The sequence below is a fragment of the Anoplolepis gracilipes genome, chromosome 3, assembly GCF_047496725.1.
Source record: "Anoplolepis gracilipes chromosome 3, ASM4749672v1, whole genome shotgun sequence".
NCBI lineage: Eukaryota > Metazoa > Arthropoda > Insecta > Hymenoptera > Formicidae > Anoplolepis > Anoplolepis gracilipes.
The window spans coordinates 11630416-11652367 of record NC_132972.1 but is presented as its reverse complement, the minus strand read 5'-3'; the positions used below and the strand labels follow the sequence as shown (position 1 = coordinate 11652367).

Here is a 21952-nt window from a genome sequence, read left to right as displayed (position 1 = left end):
AATCTTATAATAAATATATTTTTTTATAATACAATTTATTTACTGAATGACATTTCTAAGTTTCTTATTTTAATTTCCGCGTTTAGATCCGGCTATATGAGCTGTAATAATAAATTTACAATAAATTAGAAAAATTATTAATAAAAAAGAGACAAATATACTAGAAATTATATACATTCACAAATATATAGTTTTTCACTTTATGTCAAGAAGAAATTGACTTTTCTGAGCAATGAGAGACTGGGTTTCTTTTCTCTCACAATTTCTATCACTAATAACGAAAACAATATAATTTTAGCAAGTTCAGTTTCCATGCGACTGACATAATTAAAATTAGCATTTTGTGCTTACATAGAAATAATATTTGAAAAGTGATTATCTATTTTATCAAAATTATATCAGCTTTAATAAAAATTGAGTTCCAAGAAAATCATTAGCTCGTTTGTTAACAGTTTCATTAAATATATAAAAATCATTCTTTTAATAGAGATTTAATCAAAATGATAATTGCTATCTTCTCAATCATATCAAGTCTTCTGGCATATTTTTTATATACCTCATGAATAAAATTCTTCAGGCTTTAATAAAAAAATAACATCCCCAAACTTAAGATTTTTATCATTATTATATTTTTTTCTATTAAATTAATTTTATGAGACCTTAAAAAATTATTTATTTAATCAATAAAACGATGAATAAAACAAACAGAATAAAATCGCAATGTTTTACAGCTTGAAGTAACTGAAAAAAACTTGCCCTACGAACGATGGCAATTACATATTATAAGTAGATTAATATTTGTATATAAAAATAAACCGATTTTTATACACATTCAAAAAAACTTGTTAAGGGACGATATTACTTTCTCTCTCTCTCTCTCTCTTTCTTTCTTTAATCTAATATTTCGCGATTAAAACGTGTCTAGCTCAAGCGTTTTAGCGTCGTCACACGACGCGAATAATCCGGCCCGTGTGATATCCTTCGCACGGCGTGACACAGAACGCAGGTGTAAACAGGTTCCGAAGGTCTTGGCCGCGCTACAGGACGCGACGTAGCCTCCTGCAGGCTCCTCGTGTCCACTGGAGCGGCCAGGACATAGCGGCGTCCTCCGTCGCCGATGTCTCCGCGCGGAATCGATCGTAAAGCCAAGGGTGGGGACGGAGGGGCGCGTCATCGAATGATAGCACTCATTCGGTCTGATGGCCGTTTGGAGAAGAGGGCTGTCTGGCCTGTAACTCGGGGGTGGCAACCTGCGTAAACCCCGGGAGGGGTGAAAGTCGGCGTTGCCGATGTCGGGGCGGCGTTTCAACCCCCGTTCTCGTAACAGGGATGGCTCGCCTGCCGACGAATCAGCTGCCTCAGGACGAGCACCCCGTGAAACACAACCCCCGCGGGGACAACCGCGGCCACACCCACGCTCCTACCCGCGATACCAACGGTTATTGAATTAAGCTTATCATTTGATTTTGAGGAGACCCACCAGTCGGTCGTACGGGGCGCTCTTAAGCGGGCCGAAAAACTTCTTCCTATCCGCGGTGTAATCGCAATAATTTGATATCGCTGATCCGATTACGCGTCATAAGCCGCTATCGAGGAGCCCAGCCGGCGGCCCCGGCCCGGTTCCCGGTCTCGCTGAAGCGTCGCCGACGAGAGAGCGGCGTGCCGCTTCTATCCTCGCGTCTACCCGGGACTTACCCGCGGTCGAGCGGGCCCAGGAGCGCGCGCGACGTGTTTTAACGGGCCCGGATAAGTTTCGCGCGCGACGACCCGCGTAGACCTCGTGCACCATCCGTCATCACATTTCTTCTCACAACGAGTGTCTTCCTTTTTTTTTTTTTTTTTTCATAAAATTCATACGAGATTATCCTGTATCTTAGAACGTATCGTCAAATAGACGTCGTGCCCGCCACTGATCCTTTCCGAGTGCGCGTCTCGCGATCACCCTTTTACCGTTACCGGGCGTGCAAAGTACCAGGACGAAGCACGGAAGAAACCAAGTGTCGCTGGAGTAACGTCAAGTGGGATTTACTCGCAGCCGGCATCATGGACTACTCGTATCTGAACCAGGCCGCGGCCGCGGCGGCCGCCGGCTTCGAGGCGTCCAGCTGCGCCCTGGCCGCCGGCGAGATGCAATGCAGCTACGGCGACCTGAGCTCGTGCTCGCAGATGAGCCAGGCGGCTTATCGCTACACCGCGGCGCGGGCCGCCGGCTATCCCGGTAACGCGACCGCCGCCGGCGCCGCGGCCGGCGGTACCCCACTGACGGCCCATCACACCGCGCATTCCCACACCCACGCGCACCACGGGGCCCACTCGACCCCGTGCTCCGTGATGGCCGCCAGGTCCCAGGAAGTTCACCGGCATGCCGCCTCCATCTTCCCGACGGCCATCAATCTTCAGAGTGAGTGTGATCGGATTAGCGTACTTTTCAAATCTACTCAATCATCTATTTGGGGTAATTTTCGCGGATTACCATGATACTCGATCGCTACGATAGAATCAAAATTACGTTTTAAATGTTTTGTCAAATATTTTTTATCTTGGAAATATGTGCGATTTATTCTTGAGATTATTACTATTTTTGTTTTTATAATTTAATATTATATCGCGCTATCTCTTTACACTTTTCTGTAGATAAGTCATCAATTTTAATGATATATTTCTTGCTTAAATTTGGAATCAACTTTTCTTTAATGAGGTATCGATCATCTTTTGAATTACGAGAACTTGAAATTAAAGATTTAATAAAACCTGTCTCTGTGCAAATAGATTTTCAAGCTTTAGTCTTTATTCAATTTTAAGGAAGCTTTATTTTATCAAATTTTTAATTTGACATTTATTTATATATTTATCGTTATAATAAAATTGTAATATTTTTCCTTGTTTTAAGGAACAATTAATTTTTAAAAATTCTGAAGATTTATTATTAAAATATTATGCAGCCAAAGAGCAAGATTCTCGATGTTTGTATTGATAGATTTATTTAATTTTTGAAAAGAGAGAATAATAATTTATTCTTCTATCATATATAATTATTCGCGAGAAGCGAGAGATGTATTTTTGTTGCATCCAATGACAGTGATATGCACACTGTAAGAATTTTTTATTTTGATTGGAAAAAATGTCATAATATGATAAAGCTTATTATTTCAATTATATCAAAAAATTATACCAAATTATTTGATTAAATTACACGCGGAGAATATTCAAACAAATATAATTATCGCATATTTATACTGAAAAATTTCAACTCTTCGGACTTAGAGTTTTTCTGTGCCATTCTAAATGATTCGAATCAACAAATAGCTAATAATAAGTAATATCGTCTGTATTGTAAATTAATGTTAATACGTTATCACATATTATCGTATATTAATACAATATAATAAATAAACAATATTGCATTTGCAATTCCGACTGCAATGGCTTAACAAGAGCTCCTTTATCCTCATGTCAATCCGTCGGGCTATGAATGTGCGACGTGTTTGTTCTGGCGATTTAGAAAGGGCTAAACATGTCACACATGAGCAGGGAGCTAAGCTCCCTTCGCTCTAGTTGATAATTGATCCCGATTGAATTTAACATCACATGTGTTGTGTCGATGTGGTACGCGCAAGAATGTCATACAAATAGATTATGCAACATAGTACCTGTCACGCTTAAATTAACGTTTTACAGAGAAACTGAAGTTATAAATAGCTATTGAAACGAAATAGTCATAAGGATATCAGAAGCAACATTAATTGTACAAAATAAAAGTTTTTTTACAGATATATCTCTAGTTATGATTATTCAATGAATTTTAAAAATTAAATTGTTTTTATCTGTAAAGGGGAATAAAATTTTAAATGTAATTTTTTTTTAAATTAATTTTAATATTTAATATAAACATGAAGATATATGTATTATATCTTTTTCTTAAACAGAAATATGTAGGATGTGATATGTGATAAACATTGTGTATTACATAAAGATTGCTTCTAATATCATTTATCATCAAAATTATATTATATTTATCATTAAATTACAATTTAGATAAAGATGTTTTACGTTTTATTTTGCCCATCACAATTATTATTGCAAGATTATTTTTATGTTATTGTTATTATTATTGTATGTAATTGTATTGCAAAAAAAGTACCACATTTTCAAGATTGCATATGTAATTATATAACGTGATCATATATTTCTATCTTTACTAACGTTTTACATACTTTTAATTTCAGGTGGTTTGGGATATAAAGCTTATTCAGGACATGATGGCCTCGCGGAGAAGAGGAAACAACGTCGGATACGAACAACGTTTACGTCAGCCCAGCTGAAAGAACTGGAACGTGCATTCCAGGAGACGCATTACCCAGACATCTACACCAGAGAAGAAATCGCTATGAAGATCGATCTGACGGAAGCCAGAGTGCAAGTAAGTGCATTTTTCGTTTTGCGCGATTAATCCTTTTCATGTGAAATTTCATATTAATTCGGATATAAGAAACAGATTCTTTCGTATGTAAGAAAAATGTGAAGTTTCTTGTACAAATTCAAGGACATTAATACATGACGTTGAATGAAATACAATCAATACATTAATTAATCGAAATATTAATTTATCACATTATGTCGTAAGAGAAGTACGGTTTTTTTTTGGGTTTACATAATTTTGTATAGTACATCGCGCAGTTTGCTTTATTCGCACAAAGAGAGGGCTGTTGGCAGAAAGTTGAGGGTGAGTTAGCCGAAGGAGTGTAGTGTAATTACATTACAGACTCCATTTTCGTTTTCACGGCTACAGGTCGCAAGCTGATGGATTATGCTGTCTAATACTTGACGGATTATCATGAACGAAAGATGAACGACTTAGGAATAGTACAAATATTATTGTAAAAATCGCGTTCTTCGTACGCAAAATTACGATGTAATATTTTCAAAATTCTTTATTACCGATGGGAGAAACAAAATTATATTAAACGACAATTTTGGTGATCTTTTTGTAAAACAATCCCTCTTGTTTTACGCGATTTTATTTACATGGTAATTCTCGGGAATTCGATCAGAGCGCAATTCGGGATTGCAAATTGAGATGTATCTTTTATGTATGAGAGTAATTGTCCCAAAAATTACAGTTGTTTAAAAGAGATAAACATGCTAAATTTTCTTGTCCACAACTGAGTTTATAAAACTTGTTCTCATTTTATACGATTCGATTTTCATCATTTTGGGATTATTACACATGCACTCATCGTGTAAATAAGAAATGTATCTTCTTAATACCTTTGCTCTAGATGTTTTTTTTTCCAAATTACTGAAACAATCTTTAAATGTCCTTTTTCAAGCATTTGACATTTATTTTTTCTCAACAAAAATTTGTTTAAGAAATTAAACATTTGAACTTTTTAATTTTTAATATTAATCGACTATTAAATATGCTTGTTCAATCTCATTTCTGTCAATATTTGATATGAAACTAAGAAAACAATATTGTACAGCTATATTTTTATAAGTTTAAAGATTCTATTAATGAAATTAAAATTAAAATTTATTAAGTCATAATTTATATAAAAGACAAAATTTCGTTATTTATTTATTTATTACATTGTTGTTATTTATTATCAATTTATTGTCAACATTCAATATTACACAATCTAAAAAGTATTTACAGTGTGATAAAATAATCATTATTTTTGTCGAAAATTCTGTAGAGAAAATTGTTCTCGCTCAATGCGAGACAAATTTACATGATCTTGCGAGCACGTTGAGGAAGCTATCTGTCACACAGCTTCCTCGTCGATTTCCTTTCCTCTCATATGCGTCTTAAGTAGCCTGCTAGCGCGAGGACCCAGGTGTCGTAGGAAGGACAGGTGAGGTGAGGTACATGGACGGTAACGCGATTAGAGAGCTCTCCAGACACTAACGGGTGCTAAAGTTAGACTTCCCGACTGACGTGCATCACTTAACGCCGCCGAAGTACCTTCTCGCCGAATCTCATTCAGATTATCCAGCGCGAACGAGGATCGCGGACGATTTCATTGGTTTTGAGCTTGGAGAGAGAAGGGAGCAATAAATTTAATCTTATCTCTGAGACGTAGGCGCGGATTAATATAACGTTCGCCATCGACGATCGCGATATTATTATACGGCGAGATGGCGAGTCGAAAACTATAGAACCAAATCGCCCGCTATTTGTGTCGACAACTTGATATTCCGACATGTGTAATCCACTTTTGTACGATTTTGGCGACAGTACTTAAGCTGTCATTAACCCTTTGACCCTATATAGCCTTAATATTCGCGATTGATACTGTATTGGTCAGAGCACGAACTTGAGAATTTAGATACAGTTTTGGTTGTATGTCCTTTGGTACTATATTTCAATCGAACTTAGTAACATTTCTTCTGTAAAATACGTAAATCTTATTGATCTAATTAAAAAAATGATATTTATCAACATTATTATTTGAGAGAAAGAGAGAGAGAGAGAGAGAGAGAGAGAGAGAGAGAGAGAGAAAGAAAGACTATATATAACATATAAGAATTATTAATTTATAATAAAAATTTATAATAAAACTATAATCATTGATATCAAACATATGTATGGAATTTGATTTATCTATATATTCGAATCTGTCTTTGAACTTTCTAAATAAGGAAATAAAGTTATTCAATCTATCTCGAGAAAGGAGAGGAGAGCTATTTCTGGAACAGTGATATCTGACATAAAACATGCATTCTTTATTTTTACATATTTCTTTATTTATCCAATCATGTGATATTTACACACACTTTCAATTCTTTTCCTGAGTCTATTTAACTCTTCTTTATGTTATTTGCTTCTTCTCTTTAATCTTTGTCATCTTCTTTCTTTTCTCATTCTTACGCGGATTAAATTTTTTTCTTATTAATACCATAATAAATTACATGGGTATAATTAAATATTTTTACTTGGACAAAAATAATTACAAAAGTATATGCGACACATTATGATTGTAATTGCATGTGTTAGGCATTATTAAATTTTTATTAGTTCTCTGTTAATAAATATATAAAGTATTATATATGATAGTAAAAGATGATTGTAAAAGATTAATAATACAACAAATAACATTTATTTCTTCAGAACATTCACACAGTAAATTTCTTTAAATGTTTACTTATGATATATGTAATTTGAATTGTATGTAATAATTATTTTTTCAATTAACAATATACAGAAAATATATCAGAGATACCAAGTTATAAAGAATATAAAGGAATTATTTATAATACTTTAATTTCCAAGTTTCTTTCTTTTTTACGTCATAGGAAAATTTTTCTTTTAATTTAATCGGATTTAATTTATTTTTATGTGCAATTTGACTAACAATAAGGTAAAAAGTGAACAGAGATCTTCGAAAAGGCAATTTTGCAACTCGTTGCAATCGTCGATTGTGTTGCATTACTCGACGTGCATGTGTTCGCGTATCATGAGCGAGGACCGCGCGATAATGAAGCGCGAGATAACTATTAATACTCTAGTAGTTTGCGGGTTCGCGGCGCGACCGCCATCTCTGGCGAGGTTTATCCTCCCGCGGTGGGGTAAGTCCTTTGTCTGCTCGACTTTGCCCTCCTCCTGTCCTGACAGGACGTACGGTCCCTCAAGAGTTTCCTCATCCCTTCATTCGTGATTCGTTCGCTCGCTACCGCGAGTTACCCTACCCCCGCTGTCTTCCAACCCTCCGATTCATCCCCTCGGTCCCTGCTTTCCATCCCTCTCAGTCCTCTATCTCGTCGATGGCGGCTGCTCGATAAAATTTCCTCCCTCTCGCGTCGTGAGAGTCATTGGCTTCCTCCATTCGCCCCTCCTGCACATCCTGTGTCTCCAGGATACTTCCTAATCGGCTGCCATTACTACCCCTATTTTCTCTCACTATCTATAGTTTCACTTAGCGTGAAGTATAAATTAAGTTACACAGGAATGTTTCCGTTATAACTCTTTTCCTTGAACATTATCTATCATTATTTCTCCTTTTCCCCATATTTTATTTAAGATACTTCCTAATCAGTTGCCGTTATTATCTCTATCCTTACCTTTCTAGTTTTATCTCTAGTAAGAAATATAAATTAAGTTATACACGTGGGGAGAAATATGCTAAACCTTTTTTTCAAGAATTATCTATCTTTCATTTTATCTTCTTTTTATTTAATTTATATTATAATCTAATCGACTACGATAATTAGCTTCATATATCTTTCAATATATATTTAGTATCTTATTGTTAGTTTAAGATATAAATTAAATATTTTTCCCTATTCATTCTTTGAATTAAATATTATCTGTAGAAAAATTTTTTGTTTTTCACTTTTCATTTTAAGTACATTTTAATGTTATTACTACCTAACTCAAAATTACGCGCAAAACTTCAGAAACCTAGAAATATAATAACAATAAATAAATTATTACGTAAAGTTTGTTTATTAAATATTTATTGAACATAGTAAAAGATATAGATATTTTATTTTTTGAAGATGTTAAACTCCTCATTTCTCTTACTTAGTTACATTTGATCTTAATTATATATTAAACACGGAATACGTCATCGCATTCCATAGTACATTAATGTATTATTATTATTGAGCTTATTTTTTATTCAATATATCTTATTTCAACAAGAATCCAATAATCATAAATAATAAGAATTATTATACTACAAAACATCTGGATACAATATTTTTGGTGCATCCATCAAATTTGAGCACTGCTTATCATTATTTTCTCATCTTCGTAACCATTATTAGCTCTCTCTCTCTCTCTCCTGTCGATTTACTTTGAACGAGCTCTATCAAACTGAGATAATACATTGTTAAAAAAGAACATAAAATGAATTCGTATACATATCGTAACGTTCGATGATCGATCGAGCATGATTATGGCGTGCAACCAGGTAGGTCGACACACCTTAAGAAGAGGTAAAACGTGCTGGATCGGATTACCTTGCAACAACAGAAGCAAGCTCTAACGGATATCGAATTCTACTTGGCAAAGTGCTCTAGGTAGGGGCGCATAACTAAGTCAGCGTGCTATTGATAGTCGAGATTCTCTCGACGTGCGCGTGTAACACCGCATAGAAATATCCCGTCGCTCGTCGTTGGCACGGCTGACGTCGATAAAAATACCCGAAAGATGATTGAATTTGTAACATTATCCGCTGCATTATGCACCGGCTATAACTTGATAGTCGCGCGCGAGATCGACTGCTCGTTCGCGGTACCCAAAACGGCAAAGAGAATGTTTCCGTAAGAATGGCACTCTCCGCGAGCAGAACAAAATATTGGCAAAAATTGAGCATTAATCTTCCCCTTAAACCTCTGATCCTACGACAAAAATTTGAGAGTGAGGGTATAATTCTCCTTTCGCGATCGTAGCATGAGAGGATTTTTTGTCATAGGATAAGAGGTTTCGTAGCATAAGAGGGTTGTAGGACAAGAGGTCCGACTGTATATAAAAGCAATATCACTGCGATAAAGACAAATTTGAAATCTTACAAAAATTGATATATTATAAATCACTCTGACACCATTTTATATTTTCTTTATATTTTTATTTATTGTATCTAAATTTATATTAGTTTAATAACTTGAAAGATTTATAATTTTATTGCTTTCTGAGATTTAATTAATATATCTTTTTCCAAAATAAATCATTTGTGTAAATATGTTTAATTTTTATTTGTTGTAAAAGTATACAATTTAAAATCTATATTTTATCATAAAAATAATCGAAATTGAATTATATGTATTGAATAACCATAATTAAAAAATATGCTAACAATAAGATAAATAAGAATTAATTAGAATATTATGGTTAGAAACAACTTTACCCATATTCAACTTCACGCCCAGATTGGCGTCAATATATTATTGATGACATTAATGCCCTTCATTATGCAACATTGATAAATCAACTCTGCATACGATCCACATGTGCAACACTAAAGTGATGTCTTTCGTCGAGATTATTACTCACACTGTCAATACTAGTTTTAGAAACGAAAATATGTTTAAAAAACATGTTATTCGTTTTGACAATTGTTGATAATGTTTTGTTCGTTCTAGAAGAATATTGAAGTGAGTTTGATCGATAAAAACCATCACGATACTCGAAACCATTTCGTTAATAAAACTCGTGTCAGTGATGAGACAATTGGTTTAGAGACATGGTGTATATTTTGTAGATTCCATTTCTCTGGTTACTGTGCGAAAGATACGATTACGTCACATTCACTTTTTGGAATGCATCTCAAAGTTTTTTGCTCATCTCTTTTATAATCGTATTAAATGTATGCAGCAGAAAATATACATTTATAAATTCATTCATCTATAGATAAGAATGAAAATTTTGATAATTATTTTAATAAATTATTCTTGATTTTTTTATATTTTTAATACATATATATCGCAATTTCCTATTTATCTCTTTTATATAATTGTATTAAATATATGCAGCAGAAAATATATATTTATAAATTCATTTATCTATAGATAAGAATGAAAATTTTGATATCTCGTAATTTCCTACTTATCTCTTTTATAATTGTATTAAATATATGCAGCAGAAAATATACATTTATAAATTCATTCATCTATAGATAAGAATGAAAGTATAATTGTTTTAATAAATTGTTCTAGATCTTTTTTTTATATTTTAATAAATTTTAAAAAGGAAAGAGAGACATAAACATTATTTTATACAATATATATTCATGACATATTACTCTACGTAATAATTACAGTATAAATAAAAGAATAAATATTTCTTAACATGTTTTTACATTTTAAGTTACAATATAACATCAACTTTTTGTTTCAAGCGTTATATTGTACATATATTAAAACATTATTTAACACTTTGATTACTCACTTGCTATTAGTGGCGAATGTGCATTAAAAATATTCCCCTCGACTGAATGATCTCAAATCTCTGCGCTTTTGATTTAATCATGCCAATTTTCTTAAGACTGGTGATCTTTGTCTTCTCGGTTCATCTATCTTCGAAGAGACAGTCATGAATCATTCAGTGATTGAATTATATACTTAAGGATCTTGTACCACGTTTTCATCTTTTGCGCTGCTTATCGGCAATGAGCGTGGCACGAAATTAATCAACGTTGACCCACATCTCTTTTCGATTGGACCAATGCCACACAACATAAACCGTACGTAAAGGGATGACGAGTTTCTGATTACTAGAAAACTCATTCCCATCGAGAGCTATAAGACCTGTTAATGCAACAATAGGTACAGTCTTGGCTGGTTGTAATCGTAATGTATCAAGTGTTATATGTATATCTCTTGAGACATATAAAATATAAAAAATTTAAATAATTTTCATGTATAAAAAGAAACATCTTAAAATGTAATGTAAGGTACAAAAAATAACGTATTTTTTATTTTTAAAATATAATTTTAAATTTTTATTATTTAATTTTTTTTATACAATTATTTTGTATAAAAAATATAAAACATATCTAAATTTTTTAAATAATACGTTTTAAAGTACAATAATGCAATTGCTTTAACATAATATAATTGAATTGATAGAAATTAATTTTCGTCTACAGTTTCTTGTTTGCTTATAATATATTAATTCTGTGTACATTCATATATTTGCCTCTTAAATACTTATATAATCATAGTAATTACAGAATAAAATAATAATAACTTGTGAATGTGTACGTATATATATTTTGACTATCCCGTCGATTGAAATATAACAATTACAGATATAAAACATTCCGCTTTTGGCACAAAATTTATGAATGTCTGTCTGTATCTACAAAATTAGATTTATGCGAACTAGGTTACAACTAGCTAAGAATTTTGTATTTGTTCCGCTACATTGTAGCTGCGACGAGCTTTATGTGTGGATGTGTTACTTTATACTTACATCGTTACATTGCACGTCCCATTGACTGCGACGCTTCGGCCGTCGCGTGGCGGCACGTTTTGCTGCTCTGAGTCACATGTCACTCAGTATGAATTACAATTCCATTAACGTAGTAGAGCAGCGGAGCTGTGCATAATACGGTACAAACCTGTTCTGTTTCTCTCTCTCTTTCTTTCTTTTTCTAGATTGGGATGTCAATGTGCGAAGTGTAATATTGCGAAGGGGGAGCAAGGGGCAACAATAGCATTCCAATGTGGGACAGGCGATCGAAGTCGCGTTTTTCGCCGCTAACAAGATTAATATTCACTCGCGTACACAGATCAATGCGAGATGAACGAAAAATACGGGCTTTCGCAAAGATCAATTGCAGTTTTTTTGTGCAGGGAACACATTTGTCGTATTAGAAAAAATGCTTTTTTTGACGCTTTTATAAATATCTGTACACAAAATAAATATATTAGTACACTAAAGAATTTTTGCGTTTTTGTGTTTATGGGTCTCACAAATAATAATTAATTTTTTAATTAAAAATGATATTTATTATAGTTTGGATATTTATTTGAAAAATTAAACGCTAAATTAAACAATATTAAACGTATCGATAACTATTATTAATTTGATATAGAATCTTGCTATATATGCGGATAATTTAACTGAATAATATACGATATTACTAGTGTTAATCAATGAACAGTTTATTTAATAATATTTATTATTTATCGATTATTCACTATTCAATTATTTATTTGTCAATTTTTGCTTGTAATACTATGTATTGTATATTGAAAGGCTATCATCGCGCAGAACGCGCAGCAGCCAAGTCAGCTCGCGGTGTATTGCTTTCGCTGTTACATGCAGTGATAAAGTTCACTCATGTAAAAATTAAAAAATAATAATATTTTCTAAAGATAAGTTATTAAAGCTAAATTATTAAAGCACAGTATATATTAATTTTTTTAATTTTTAATTGTTACGAAATTAGTTCCAAAGTTTATTACATATTATATGTAACAAAAATAAACTCTTTAAAACAATATATGATACGATATATGATATGACTTAAAAAATGATACTATATTGTATCACATATATTATTTATTGTTTATATTATATTATACTATTTTTTATATATTTCTTAATATTAATGTTATATTATTTTATTTTTAATCATAAAAAGCAATAAAATTGCAGGGATTAGAATTAGCGCAAACAATATCTATATTTTCCGAGTGTTTAATTAATCAGTACTTGCTAAACTTTTACTTAAACATTATTCATTTGAAGTGAATATTCGAAAGATCCACGTACAAGTTGAAAGTTAGACAGGGCAATTTCGAGATCACAAGAATACGAACGACGTAGCCGAAAAATCAACGTGAATTTTCTTCTATCCCTCGGTGGGATGCATCGCTGTCAAGTGAAACAAGACGTCCCCTTGTCTCTTGCGGGAATGAAAGACAGAAACAAGCACGACCATGAGCTCATCCTCGAAGGAGGATCGAGAAGCCGGGAGCGAGAAACAAAAATTGAGGAAGGAGGAATTGGAGAAAAGGGGAGAAATCGAACAGTGAAAAGAGAAGGTAAGCATGAGAAGATCTTAAGAGAGACAAAAGGCGACGATAACAATCTAAAAGATGCGGGGGAAACGAAATGGGAAAAGAAGCGACTTTAACAGAGAAAGAGAAAAAAAGATAGATAGACTAAATCTACAAGATGGTGAGGAAGAAAGAAAAAGAGAGGTACAAGAAAGATGAATACTGAGAAAGAGAAGCGATTGTAAAAGGAAGAAAGATGCGACGTCTAAGGGATGGGAACAGAGGGAGCGAACGAGATAGGAAGGATGAACAAACGGGGGGATACAGGGCTGGGAACTGGAGACGATTCCGGGAGCCGAGGGGTTGCTGCAGTCGGTGGCACGGAGGGATGAAATGGGGAAAACATTCGCCCGGGCTCTGGCGGCTGGTGTCGGGGCTGGGTTGATACACAAGGGGCCCATGCCAGAGTGTGCGCCGGTAATTGCGAGCTCTATGTAGATCCACTTACAGTGATTAAAAACTGTCCTGCTGGGTATCATCCGCGGCGGAACGACGCGTTCGAGGACGTCCGCCCGGGAAAGAAGAGAGGAGCGAAACGACCAGGATGCGCGCCGTCAAGAATAATTCCGTCACGTATTTGCGGCCACGTCATTTCGCGCCGCGAATGTGTTCAGTAATCTCCTGTTTGTTCCAAGATTATTGCGGTCCGATCGCCATATTCCACAAAGTAAAAATTGCATGCGCAGCTTTTCTTATGATATTTTTCAGATTACAGTATTTTCAGATTATATGCTTATTACACAATCATCTGGAAGCATTAAAACGTTGAAAATTAGAAGTAACGTAATAACAAAGAGATTTTAAGAGATTTTTAGATTCTTTCGGAAAAATGTACACATTTATAAAATAATTGTTGAACAAAATAGAAAAAATTATTTTTGCAAAAACTTAATAATATAAATTATACTTTAATTTCATATATTACACGTATTGTAGCAATATTAGAATTGCAACATTATTTTATGAATACATATTCAATTATCATATATATATATATATATCTAATTGTTATTTTGATAGAAAAGAAGAGAGTGAAGACTTGACGAAAAAGACAGAGAGGCAGCTTTCGAGAAAAACTGATTTAGTCTTAAAGATAATAAATTTTATGGCTAATTTATGCTTTTTCTAATTTTAAAATACTGTGTTACTAATTTATGTAAAAAGTAAATAAAGAATTTTGCAATTTGATACTTAATATTACATTTTAAAAAACAATTAATGCATTTCATTTAAGCGAATTGTGTGCAAAATTAAGCAGATTTAATATAATCGCTTTTCTTGTACTCCGTTATCTATTGTATGCGGAAACTGCAGCAGTCCGGACTTTCAATTAAGGAAATAAGTTTAGGGTGAAGGCGCATCACCCCGCCATCTCAGTCTTAATTACGATTTGCTCTGTGTAGCACGGAGACATTTGGTTTTATTGGTACGATCGTCGAAATGACTCCATTACAAATTAATTACAGATAAAACTTAACTTTGTATACAGAGCCACTATTTTTCTGTAATTATAAATAAAATGATTTTATTTTATAAACTATTTACAATCGTCAAAAAATATAATATATTTGTTTCTTTAAAGTTGTATATAGCATTATATAAATTTCATACATATATATAAAATTCATTTAATGACTTTATATATAAATAAAAGTATTTGAATTTCTGCGCATTTTATTACCTGCAAAGTTTAATCAATTTGCAATCGGTATTTTTTTAACAAAAATTTGATTATACAGAGTGTCTGGTAATTGAAAAACCTGCTAATGGCAGATTCTTGAGGTCATTTGGAGATGATTTTTCCTCAGCAAAAATGTCGAGGCATCAATAATTTCCGAATTATAAGCGATTGAAAAAAAGGCACTTTTCGCAAACTTAACTTGTTGAAGTTAAAAAATTACCAAAACTATATTCTTCAATTAATTTCAGATAGAGTTTGTTGTAATAGAATTTTAATTTAAAGCTTGATTACAAAGATATATAATGATAAAAATTGGAAACTTGCAAAAAATGATAACGTTTCTCGATATATTTTCGCTGAGGAAAAATCGATTCCAAATGATCTCAAGAATCTGCCATTTTAACATCTCTTTTTTCATCTATTACCGGACACTCTATATATAATCTTTTTTGCAACTTTTTATTCAATGTCTTCGTAAGTAATTAAATTTGAAAATTGTTACAGTCTATTTATGTAAAATACAAAATAGCATAAAGTTATATGTGAGCTTTATAAAAGATTTTGTTAGCAAGCTCGAGCTCTGTCGGCGAAGAGCATTGGAATAATTATGTTGTAGGATAAATTTTGCCGATGCCGAATTAGATCGACCCGGGGTCAGAAAGCAACCAAGCAAAATCCGCGGTTAACTGGCTCGAGAAGGGAAAATCACGGCGACGCCTAAATGTAGGGTGAACCGGATGGATAAGCGTAGTACAAATTGCACGATCGTGCGGTGCTTCTGTAGAATTCCTAATGCTTCGACATTTACTTTGATCGGCATCAACACAGGATTTGGTCGGGATCAAACAATGTGTCGGGCACAAAAATAACTATTGCTTCAAAACCGCTTTGTATTCCCATATGAATTAATATCTACGAATAGATATATAAATGCATATATGTATTATTGTATTTTCCCCCCTGGCACTATGCGTTATATAAGTCACACTTAAAATTATTTTCAATGAATTCTGAATTTGATAGAAAAAAAATGTTTTATATATAAAAATTGCTTGGTTTCTTGAAGAAGAGTTTATCTTGTAACAAGCATTTTACTCCAAGATTGAAGGTGCTTTCGAGATTTCAAATTTATCTTTGTTTTTTTTAAGTGAAAAAATCATATGTTTTATTTACACTTGACACTTTTATATGTAACATGACAAAGGAAATACATGAAAGGACTATGATATATTTAAAAAAGGATAAGCTTGCAATTGTGGGCGTTTTCATTTAATAATAAAATAATAAAATAATGACATAATAATAAAATAAGATAAGTACAGAGTGTATTTTTCGCGCGCGGGCGACGGCTATTGAAACGCATGATCGGAAAAAGGCGGAGGGTAAAATTCCCACACAGAGTTCCCGTATAAAGAGGTGATTAAATATTTATCCAGAAGGTGCCGGACATCTGTCGATATGCCTTGTTGCACTTTATTTTGGCGCGGTATATTTGTTTAACATTAACGCTACGCGCGAGCGCACGCTCTCTCTCACCCTAATTCGCCTCGTCGTCGTCATCACTTCTGCAAACAACGGCACACATGCTACGGTCTACTCGAGGTTTGGTCCGTGGCCAAATACGAATTATTAGCGTTGTCTTTGGCATGTACCACAGCAAGCACACTTACAATGTAGCTGACAATCAAAATAATTTAAAAAAATGAGTAATGTATTTTTAATTTATAAAAAGCCCTTCAAAAGAATTAATTAAATCTAATTTTTTTCATTCTCTTTTGTCTTTACTTTAAATTAAAATTTTCTGCACATCTCCGTACAAAAATGTGTGGAGAAATGAGTCATGGTGCTGTATTAAATAAGTAATTGCCATGAAAATTGATGCCATCCCCTCATACATAGCGTAAAACTTTTAACCGGTTGCGTCGTTAATTTTATAAAACAGAATCTCTCTTTTCTTCGAAGAAGTCTATGCTTCAAAGTTACAAATTGATATCGCTTATTTTCTAGACTTGATTTTGCATCTTGCTTTTTTTTTTCTTCATTTAACAATAGATGACGAAGAAACTCGCGACGCCAGGTGTAATCAATTTCAGATTAATTAACGCTCGAATACAAGCTCGCCGCGTAGTTACGACTTGTATTTCGCGAAAAATTGCCACACGCGACGACCGGCAGCAACAGCAGCAGCAGCAGCAGCAGCTGATAAAAATCCAATAGCCCCAGTGTTTGCCAGCCGGAAAGGGCAATCACGTTCATCATGGTGTCCTGCGCTCCCGCCGCTGCCTCCCGCCGCCGTCGCGGTGTCTCCCTCCGCCACCCCCATCTCGCGTCCCTTCCAACCCCCGTGCAATCTCCCCTCGCTCCGACAGCTCGAGCAGTTACGTCCTACGAGCCCTGAGCGTAGCCGCCCCTGGAAAATCCGGGGGTGGGATTCACGTGCGCGCACGTTGAGAAACGAACGTTCGGAGAGTGACGAGGAGGGACGGAGATTGAAGGGGATCGTTGCACCGTATAAGGGAGTCAAAGGGGGACCAGGGTGGGGAGATAGAGCGACGGGATAGAGGGGTTGAAGGGGAAAAGGGTGGATGAGCGGCAGCGCCGCCGGTCAGATAAACGCTAAAGCAAATAAATCCGCTACTTTAACATGCAGGTCACCGCAGGTGTCTGTTTATTTTATTCGTTAAATATTTCATTTGGCCGGCTAGGGCCAATTACGAGCGCGCCGAACGTCCGGTCCTCTGCCGTTTCGCTCTGACGAGCGTCCAACGCTCTGACGAGCGTATCTCGCACGATATTCTCTCATGTCGTGATAGAAAATGTACTTATGGTGTAACGTTTTTTTCTCATGGAGAAAAAACTTTGTTACTTGAGGATCGTGTCAAACCTAATATAAATTGTGAACCTCTGACAATGAGCTAATGAATAATTATTGATATCAATTATTTCTATATATAATACTGCTTCAAGCCTTATTATGTATTAAAGATAATCGTTATTGTTATTATTTAATTTTTTCTTGTGTAAAAAAGAATCCATCATTAATTCTTTCTTCTTCTTCAGCATGTAACCTAATTCAATGTATTTCTCTTAATAACATGAGACATTATAATAGAAATCATTACATTTTTTTAAGTAATATTAATTTAAAAGAATTTATAATATTGATTTAAAAACATGTATTATTAAAACAATAAATTTGTTACACATAATTCTTTTAAAGATGATAGCATCGAATACAGATTCTGTATAAAATAATTATAAATTATCTTTTATATTATAGTATATCAAAATAATTGTTAGAACAGCAACAATCAATTTATCGCTACGGTAATTATATTATTTTCAACTTTAATTGATACCATCTTATTTTTGACACTTTTTACCTGTGAATAACTAAATCATTTGAACATTATCAATAAATATTAAATCAGTTTCATCACATTATCAATAAATATTAAATCAGTTTCATCACGTGGGAGAAGAAGACGGAAGAACGGGACCTAACATGGTCGGCCATCCGTGTCGATGTTGCAGGTATGGTTCCAGAATCGGCGCGCAAAGTTTCGCAAGCAGGAGAGACTGGCCCAGCAAAAGTCCACGTCGCAGAGCGGCATCGGGGCCGACAGCGGCGCGTCCAGTCCCGTGACCGGCACCGTGAAGGCGGAGGGACGTTCGCCGAGGAGTCCGGCGACGCCGCCCGGCAGTTCGAACAGCGTGCTGTCGTCGAACGAGATCAAGTCGATCACCAACCAGAGCCTGGTGAACGTGAAACATACCGCGGACGGCACCGGCGACGGCGGGTCGCCCAACGCGCGCGGAAGCAGCGGCGCCGGTAGCGGTACCTGGGGCTCTTGCAGTCCCAGGCCCTTCTCGGCGGCGTTGCCGCCGTACCTGCTGGACCCGTTGCCTCTGAAGACCGCGAATCTCTATTAAAATCTCGTCTCTCCTCGGCCTGGCCGTGTGTAAATAAATAGAGAGCCGCCCGCTCTCGTGAACACGCTGTGTTCAGAGAGCGCCCAGGTTTTTTTTCTTTTTTCACCCGGGCCCCGGTTTCCCGCACGCGAATTGATCGGCATAGTTTAACCGTACGTGCGGTATCCTGGAGAATTCAAAGGACCTCGATAGGACGCGTGCCGCACATATTTTTGACAAACATACTTTAGACACAGTCGGGAAAACGGACAGCAGATTTGGATTGCTTGCTTTGAGGCAGCGTCTGCTGAGATTTCGAGCTTTGACAGAACGTTATTCGGATGATCAATGGATGCCATCGAATCATTAGAATCAAGGTTGAGGTAAATATCATTTAGTAAATTTTGGTATTATTGTACAAAGAATGTTTAGAAAGAACCCAATTGGATAACTTTTAAATTTCACCAGAGAAGAAATAATTCTTGACATTTCAAATTTCAAGGAGTTAGAGTGTCCCATGCTTGTTTTGCATTTCTGTGATAAGTGTAGAAATATTTGAGCAATATATTATTACATATATGTATTTCCTTGATAATTTTTTATATTGTCTTAGTTTACGTATATACATATATGTTGGCGTACTTGTAGATAGTAGTGTACATTACATCATATGAAATATTATTTCTGCTGTATTGATACAGATGTTTGTATTGTATTGATTACTAAAGTAATTTAAAAAAGAAAGGTATAACTTGGGAAATGCTGCTTTAAGGTATCGCTATCTAGTTCGAAATCGAGACTACTGGTCCGAAATAATCGCAAGTGAAATGAATGGATTTAAACTCGTATCAGATTCAAATTTCAATTAATATTGAGAATAATAGAGTTGCAAAGCATCTATTTCAGATATAAGTTTTAATGTTCCCGAAGAATAAGAAGAAAACAAGAGATTATGGAATATTGTAATAATTGCTAAGTATTTATATCCGACTTTTGCACACAAATATAAATAATTCTATATTTTTGAAAATTTATTGAAATGAAACAAAGTTAATTTAAACATAATACATTTTACATTAATAATTAAAAGGATTAAGTAAAAGGAGACTTCTTTATGCAAATTAATTAATTCTATATATATCTTTAATTTAATGTAAATAAATTATTTTGCCGAAAAATCTCTAATGAAGCAATAAGTTTGAACAAAGTTAATCCACGTGCAATATTAAATAAATCTACTGTGATCATTAATTCAATTGCAAGGTATAATCTCTGAAATAATCTAAATATATTATGTCATTTTCATTTACTTACCTCCTTTGTTATAATTATATGTCTAAGGAAGAAAACTGAGCTTTATATTCTAAGTGATAAAAACGTTATAGAGCATCGCTATGATTCTCGAGGGACGTTAAACTCTCGTTTCTGGCATGTGCTTCTCATCTCTATTATTTTTCGTCGATAATGCCGAGGTAGAATTAACAAGAAACACAGCGTAGAATAGTATCTATAAAAATACTATTAATCACGCAGACATCACACACCGGATTTAAATGACATTTAGTTTACCGAGATTGATTTACGTACTGAAAATTATGATCATGTCGCGAAAATCTGCTGCGATATTTATTATGTAACAAGTAGCAGAAAGAAAACACACGTATACTTCCACAGTAAAATCCTTGATACAAATATCGAGTATTTTGCGCTGATTTAATGCGATTCCAACAATTCTGTCAAATAGTTGATCAATTAAGCATTAGAACAGTGATCAATAGACAAAAAAAGAAAAGAGCGCGAAATTTTACTTGATGTTGAAATAAAAATGACTCTCGATATATGAAAACTTATTTTATGCCAAATTAAAATAGAAAGATTTCTGAAAATAAAATTAATTTCTATTAACCAGTTCCAATCAATTCTAAATTAATTTCTATTAATTTAAAATTTATTAAATTTATATCAATTAATTAAATTACTTTTACAAATATTCTCCATCTATATTCAAAATATCTCCATCTATAAAAGGACTATCGGCAATTCGATAAAAATCAAATGCAATTAGATTTTTCAATTCAATTAACTATTTAAATATATTAATTCAATATATATTTTTGTTACAGAATTTTTGTTGCAGCTGTGATTTGTTAATTGATCTTTAATTTAAAATTGAAAAAAAAATTAAACTACGCCAACACAAAGAAAGTCTTATATCGAGAATCGCCATAACACAAGAAACAATAAATTCGCGTTAATTCGCAGATCGGCGGAATTTCTCCTTAGAAAGTTTTTAAGATAAATACATACCGTCCTGTATGTCTCGTACCAAGAAGAGCGAGGGTACCTGTCTTATCACAATATACGTTGGACAATTTCGACGACGCGACGGTGTGACTCGTTTGTCGTGCGCCGATAACGAGCGCACCTTATTCTGCATATGTATAGTTTACGACTGAATCTATTTTATAGTGAGATGTATAAATGTACATTAGTTAAGACGAAGGTATGTATAGTTCACTCAAAAGTATTTTTCTTTTCTTTTGTGAGACTTTCGTCAAATCTGCCTTAATCTTTAGAGGGTCAGCCACTGTATCTTAACTGTAGTAAAATGTTGAATATTATTGATAATATTTTATAGCTAAATTAGATATTTCAAATCGTTACAGTCGCTATTGCAAAATTTTTCGTGAAATATTACTTGTTTGTATTCCGATATAATGGTTTAGTAAAATATTTAAAATTATTGAAAAAAAATTGATATCAAACGTTTAATAATACAGAAGAATTTATCTCTAATTATGAACGCGATTAAAAAATCTAAAAATTACTACAAAAAAAAGATATTTT

The 21952-nt window shown here is 34.1% G+C and overlaps 1 protein-coding gene across 1 annotated transcript; it reads left to right on the top strand.

Annotated features, from left to right (window-relative positions):
• The first annotated feature begins 1543 nt into the window (after window positions 1–1543).
• Window positions 1544–21775, top strand: LOC140664019 (uncharacterized). Its single transcript, XM_072888702.1, has 3 exons — window positions 1544–2401; window positions 4227–4420; window positions 18728–21775. Exons 1-3 carry the CDS (start codon window positions 2044–2046, stop codon window positions 19124–19126), a joined length of 951 nt encoding a protein of 316 aa, XP_072744803.1. The 5' UTR covers window positions 1544–2043; the 3' UTR covers window positions 19127–21775.
• Window positions 21776–21952: the final 177 nt, after the last annotated feature.